Genomic DNA, 7,245 nt, shown 5'->3' on the forward strand with positions numbered 1-7,245 from the left:
ACTGTAGCAACAAATGAAAAAAATAGAACTTTGAGAGTTCTATAAAATATAAAAGAGAACTATATGTTTCTCTACCCTTCACTGTGTAACACTGGATCACTGCTGGTTTCCACACATCTTTTGAAATATTTAGCTTTTGTTCCTCTGTAAGAGGGACTGCTAGGCTGAAACAACTACGCTGCGTAATCAGGTAGCATCTAAAACTACACTCATGATATCTAAGTACTGAAAAACTTGGTCTTCCAAAGGCTCTGTCTAGATGATTGAAATTAAATGCTTTTCTATATAAATTCACACCATCGAGAATAAAGACCCTCTCATGCTAGCAAAAGAATCTAACCAATTGAGCATGACACTAAAATAAATTAAAAGATGATTTCAGGAAGCTCAAAATAAAACAACTCTTTGAGAACATTCCTATCATGCGCTTTGCAGATACTGCAACTTGAAACATAATTTGAAACTGTAAGGAATAAGTAAATGAGACACTCAAACTGACTGTGTCTGCTTTTTTGTATTTAAGCATTAAGGGCAAACGTTGCTTCAGAAGATGGTCCAAACTCCAAAATTTGCTCCTGAATTTTAATTCGGTTACAAGGTGCACTATAAATACTGTTAGTCACCAAAAAGGTGCATTATAATGTGTTAAGGTTTAAGGTAGAAGCATAGTTTTTTTATTTAAATTAAATAATGGAAGCTAGGGCATAATAAACACCAGTAACACCACTGCATTCAGAAAAAAAATGGTGAATTTAGAAAAAAAAAATTAGTTTCCTATTATATTTTCTTCAGGAATTTTGTCTGCTAAAAGAAAACAAGGTAAATGTGGTAATATGAGCATAGCCTTTATGTTGTTCAAAATAAAACTTACAGTTATAAACCCATACTACTTCAAGAAAAATTCTCAGGTAACCAGGGGTTTGGTATGCTTATTTTGAGAAAAGTTATTTTGGCTTTTTAGAACCCAAAGAAATTACAGTCTCCTGGTTTGCATAACAACAATGTACCTGCTGGGTGCTTTTTAGCTGTAGGTCTATAAATAAGAAAATTCCAAAACACTAAATTTATCTCAGAGCCCTTGAAGATTTATTGCAATCTGTTCTTAAGAATGCTGATCCAGCTTTCAAATTCACAGAAACTGTCATTTTGCCCAAATGAGAACACAACTGGGTGATGAAGAGATACAGTCGTACAGAAGTTTAGATGTATGGATACTCACAGGCATCAGGATCCCTCATTGACATTATTAGCACACAAAATGAACTCATTGGATTGGATGCTTGAAATGCAAAGTGGGTCAATACTTCACTCAGACAGAAATGAGTGGGTGCTGACTTTGAATACTCTGTCCCAGACAATTTTAGGCATACACCTCCTGTTCAGATTTTAGAAAGATGGAAAAAAACAACAGTGAAGCTTCACCACAGAAATAATTCATATTTAGAATTCTTGTTACATTCCAAGTTAAATGCAAAAAAAAGAAAAAAAAAATCAGGTAGTGCTATGCTACATGTTACCACAAAAATCCCATAAGAGAGGCGTTTCTAAAGGGCATTCCTCAAATCTAAACTAAGTTTCTTACCACAGTATGCTCAGATGCCAATAATCTCTCACAAGAAGATGCTTAAGCTTACAAAAGTGAACAAAATAAAAAAATCCAAAACCACAATACACAAACCCAACAAAGAACAGGACAAGCGAAGTGATGAAAGCTGACAGAATTTAAGGGGTTAACCTAAGAACTTACTGTGAGCTCTAAGAACATCTATGTAGCCTGGGGCATTTAGAAGTTGACCTACAGGTTCGCAGGAATTTTACCCGCAAAAAAACCTTAGGTGATTGTAAGATGAAATGGCAGCGAAGTAACAGTTTTGAAAAGCCATGATTTGAGGACCTTCATTCAACAGGGGGAAATGAGGCTGAAGTATCAAAGTCATTTTGCAGTCTGTCTTAAGTCTCAAAACTGACACAGTCTCAGATACACACGCTAATTCCCACCCACCTTCCTTCCCACCTTTAAGCCATAAATAAGAATTTAACTCATAAAAATGGTTTTAATTAAGTGAATCTCTGTGTTACTATTCATAGCTGAGTAGATAGGACTTCCTACTATCTATTAGCAGGTACTGGTAGGCTGTAGGAAACTGATGCCTGCTGAGTCAGCCTAAGCTCTTTTTTTTCCACCTTTTTTCTCTAGGTATGGAAACAATTTTTTGATCAAGGGAGGGCCTACAGCCTTCCTGCACTGCACACATCAGCATTTCTCTGGAACACCTCTCTTTTACACCAATCAGAAAGATAATCAAGTCTCACACCATACAAAACTTCAGCAAAGAAATAAAGCTGAACTCACCTGCATATACAGCATGCACTGAAGGTTAAAAAAAAAAAAAACACAAATATTAAGTCCAAAAGAACAGACATTCTTAGGAAGGTATTGTTTGTTAATGAAGTACAAGAGCCCTAACCATGGTTAACACAAGGCCACAAAAACAGGACAGAATGGAGAAAAGAGACACTACCAAGATAACCGCAAGCAGCTGGGACAGAACGACCAACTAGCAACTAACAACACTGACTGCTCTTGACTGTAATGCAGTGGAATTGGACTTCAGCATCAGGAAACAACCAACTATTCCAGCCATCAGCTAACTGTGCCTGCATAACTGTCAAAGATCTATGGTGCAAAGTCCTCCTGATGACTGATCGTTCACTGTGCAAGCATGCAATACAATCTATTTATGCATCACTATCCCTGCCTTCATCTCAAAAAGCCTCCATGTCCACTCTCCCCTTTCTTCTTTCCCGTTACTGCCCTCAGTTACCCAATTTTATTTTATGCACTCCCTAAAGTGTTAGCTTAAAGCATAAATTGAACAGTTATAGTCACATCCTGCTCAGCAAGTAAGACTGCATAACATTGTATCCAAGTCTATGCTGTTCTGACTTGGTATTAGAAAATTAATACTGCAAAAAAAGATGGCTGTCATGCATGACAAGTGATGATTAATTAGCATCAAAACCAGGCGTGGTGTAAGAAAATGCTAGCTGTTCCTGAGTAAAAGTCAAAGCACAGGTCTCTCTTCTCAATGTGTCAGAACTTTTAGAGACGTGAAAAAACGATGTGTTAGTGAATATGCCTGACTGTGAACACATGGCATTCTCGACACACCACAATGCATATATAATAGGAATACTAGTACAGAGCATAAGCTTCACTCTATGTTTAGTCTTTGATCCATTCCCATCAACTTCAGATACATGTCTTCCCCTTAGTAAAGACTACAAGATCAAGAACAGGCTGCAGATCTTAAAAAAAACTATTGAGAACAAAAGCTACATCACCAAACTGAAAGATGTAAGCAGATTTTAAACGGCTAATGAGAAAGTGGAGGAGATAAGAATTACCATACTCTTCCTCCCAGTGTTATGGATTAAAATAACTTTAGATTAGCTGCACGAATGCTTCAACACTGTATCTTAAATCCACTCCTTAGTATTCAGGTTTAAGTGGCTTTCACACAAAAATCCCTTCCTGGTATACAGGAGTGCACTAACAACCTGTAGGCAGCCTGCAAGGTTATGCAAAGAGCCTCCCACAGACTCTACTATGATGAAACTTTGACGTTCTAGTCATTAGTGAAATATTTAATGCTATATGAAACACTGTAATAAATACATCTTCATTTCTCCCCAGCTACTGTCAACTAAAGCATCCTGCTATATAAACAACAGAGATGGGCTTCTTGCGCTACTGAGAAACTAGGTTAAAACACAGTGACTCAGAACAGTGATGTCAACCGGTTTGTTTGAATTTTAATGTGTAAAACAACAGGTTAAGAAAAGTTATAAGAAAATGACAGCTGTCAAGGGCCTAACTCTTCGACAGCCCCAAGGCACGTAATTCCCATTGAAATATACAGGAATCAGTTACTCTATAGCCCTAGCAACAATGCTGATTGAACAGCCTTTTATTTCAGAAATTGAACCGCATAAATGTTTCAGTTTCTATGAATTCTAGAACTAGGAAAATTGCCTGCTGTTCCCTACTACCCAGTTACTGTTCCATCAAATAGGGTTTTATTTATTTCAAAATGAATATATCTAACACCTCTGACACCGAGCCAACGTAAATCTGTTCCAACCGCCTCAGTCCATGCAAAATATAAAAAATGACCCTTAGCAAACAGTTTTCTAACAATATCTGAATATCTCTTATGAGTTGGCAAACGCTACCTACATGCACTGAGACAAGACATCCACCACACCAGATTAAAAGAGATTTCATACATAGTAAGCTTGATTGAGAACAAGTTAAACACTATAAAAGGGAGACTTTTATCTTGGGATAATACTGCCAGAGCGTAATATATGTGCATTTAGATGTAAAAACTGTATGAGAAACAGGATGATAAAATGGTAATCATCACGATTGCTCTAGTATCCTTTTAAATTCCAAGTATTCATAGCTTATGCCCAGAAGCAGTGAAATACGCGCATCTGTGCCAAGCGAGTGCATCTCTGTAAGAGCCAAGGAAAACCTACAGCAAGAAGACGGTTCCCAAGCGTATGACTGCAGAGAACAATGTGAGAAAGCATCACCCACACGGACTTTTCGCAGGATAGATTTCACCCCGAGTGCCCGGTCCGTGGGGAAGCATCCTCCTCTCCCCGCTCGGCAGCCGGTGCCGGAGGGGCACCGCCCGGGCTCTCGAGGCTGGCAGCTGCCGCGGGCGCTCCTCCAGGCGCCGGAGCCGCCGCTCGGGAGGGCGAAGGGGGCACCTGTTTCACATCCCGGCGAGGGGAGTGCGAAGGAGAGGGCGGCGCGCCCGTAACGGGGCGCATCAGCGGGGCGCATCCCGGGGATCCCAGCCAGGAAAGGATGCGCGGAGCTCGGACACGAGGAGCAGGAGGGGCGCTGGGGCACAGGTGCGGTGCCGGCGCTGCCTTCCCCGGCCGGGCAAAGCCCGAAGCAGCGCCCCAGAGCGATCCTCGCCCCCGCGCTCACCTGTGCTATGGCGGAGCATCCCCGCGGCCGCGGGGGAGAGACAGCGCACCTTACCTCGAAGAGGGGGCCGATCTTGTTCTTCTCCAGGTAGGCTTGGATCCTGGTCTGCTGGTGAGACGCCATGGAAGAGCTCCGGAGGCGGGGATGGAGTTCCTTCTCCCCCGGCGGCGGCTGCGGTCCCTCCGGCTGCTCTCGCCCCTCGGGATGCCGCGGCCAGAGGCACTGCCGAGCGCCCGGGACGGAGCGAACTCGGGGAACCGCGGGGCGGAATTGGGGAGCCGGGTGTCCTCTGGAGCGGCGCCCTCAGGGAGCGGCGGGCGGGCGCTGCCGGGAGCGGAGCATGGTACCGGGAGGAGAAGAGCCGCAAAGGCAGCGCCTCGCTCACGGGAGCAGCCGCGGCTGGAGCTGCCGCCCTCGCCTCGGTGCCGCTCCCGATGCTCCCGAGGGCGGGGGGGAAGGAAAGGGGGAGGAGAGCGGGCGGGAGGCGGGGGCTACTCTGCCTCCTTCCCTCCCGGCAAGGGGCTTCTCCGCCGGCGGAGCCGGGTTCCCGTTCTCCTCTGCGCGCTGCCAACCCGCGGGATGCGCATCCCGAGGGGCTGAGCCGCGCCGGGAATCCTCGGCTCTGGGGGTCGAGTTCCTCCGGGAGCAGGGAGTGGGGTGCGGAGGCTACAGCCAGACCTCCCCCTCAGTTTTTTAAACATTAGTGATAAACCTTAAAATCCTTTCTAATGATACTGCTGACATTCCCACTGAGCGGCACCGATCATCTTAATACAGTAATTTAAGCATCCTCCAAACACCGAGTCCAAAACCCGCTGGACAAAATGAGAAATTCCCACCTGGCTTCAGGGAGTAGCAAGTTAACTGCTACATCAAAGAAGCACTATTTATTCTTTCTCCGCTTAAAGTAATTGGCTCCCCACTTTTTCTGGAAGCAGGGTCATAACCACCCTTTTTTTTTGTTTGGTTTGTTTTCTCCCTCTCTTTAGAGAAGAACAAACAAAAGGTGCTTCTCGGGATTTGACACTTCTGTTCTTCTGCAAGAACAGATTCAGCTGTACCAGCATTTCCTTGTTAACAAAAAAAAAAAAAAAGAAAAAAAAAAAAGGCTAACCCACAAAACAGTAAAAAAGACATTCTATTTTTTTTTTTCATGGATTTTTTTTTTTAAAGAACAAAACAGCTTTGAAGAATGCTCAGGTATTGGGAACACTCAGTACATCTGCTGAATCAGGCTGTCTGTTCCCAATCAAGCAATGTTCTGCAAATGCAAGAGTATGAGCCTCTCCTGATTCAGGAGCCACCAAAGAAAAGGATGAATTTTGTCACGAGTCAAAAGATTGTGAGTTCTGCTTCCACAGCCATTGACTGTTTTCCTCTTTACTGACCTAAAACTCATGCCTCTCCCTAGAAGATCAGGTGTAAGTGTGTTATAGAGTTAGAAGTGCATTCCATGACATAAGCAGTGGCTTGTACAGCTCTTTAACTGATTTGCTGCAATACGCTCAGTTTCACTGTTAATCACAGTATTGGTGAGGCAGAGTGTTTATTTTCCATAGCTACCACTAAAAAAAATGGCCTTTATTATTTGGAATTTTACTGTGTTGGTAGTCTAAAATTCATATCAACTCAGTTGTAGCATATCATCTCCAGCAAAGTACAGCTGCTTTGCTTGGTGCCACTTAAATAACATGGTGCTAAGCTAGTTCAGATGAGGCTCATACAATCATAAGGGTAATTGCCAGTGATGCAGGTTCTCTACAGTGGTTCTAATGATTCCCATCAGATGAGGATCTTAATGTAAAATTTCATAAATCTTACCAGAAGCCAGGCTGCTGCAATGGATAAAATTCTTCCCCTTTGCAAAATGATGCTTTCCTCCCGTGATCCAAAAATGTGAGCATATGTTTCTATAGCCCTACACAGCCTGACTTTTCAGAGCCTCAGTACTTCCAGGCCTGCTGGGACCTGACCACACCAGAACCTGCAAACTATTACTGCTCTGTGTAGCACCAATAAGAGGACTGAAAATAAACAAGACTATCAGCAACACAAATAAAAAAGAGACCTTATTAAAGGAGATTTTAAAGATAGCGTAACAGTCTATGGTTGCATACTGCACGCTTAGCTAGATCCTAAGGTCTTACTGGTAAAACCTCAGAGTTTTGGAGTTTGGTTGTGTTTTTTCCTCCCACAGAATCACTGAATGCTTGAGGTTCAAGAGACCAGTCCACCCC

At 43.1% G+C, this 7,245-nt stretch overlaps 1 protein-coding gene across 4 annotated transcripts in view; it reads right to left on the minus strand.

Annotated features, from left to right (window-relative positions):
• The window catches only part of C2H8orf34 (chromosome 2 C8orf34 homolog), a 193,771-nt gene extending 188,326 nt beyond the window's left edge, over positions 1 to 5,445 (minus strand). For all 4 annotated transcript variants that reach the window (XM_054057423.1, XM_054057424.1, XM_054057425.1 and 1 more), the window contains exon 1: positions 5,063 to 5,445. In XM_054057423.1, coding sequence (XP_053913398.1) covers positions 5,063 to 5,131 — 69 coding nt within the window. In that variant the 5' untranslated portion in view covers positions 5,132 to 5,445. The remainder of the gene's footprint in view (positions 1 to 5,062) is intronic.
• Positions 5,446 to 7,245: the final 1,800 nt, after the last annotated feature.

This window comes from Cuculus canorus, chromosome 2, assembly GCF_017976375.1.
Source record: "Cuculus canorus isolate bCucCan1 chromosome 2, bCucCan1.pri, whole genome shotgun sequence".
Classification (NCBI taxonomy): Eukaryota; Metazoa; Chordata; class Aves; order Cuculiformes; family Cuculidae; genus Cuculus; species Cuculus canorus.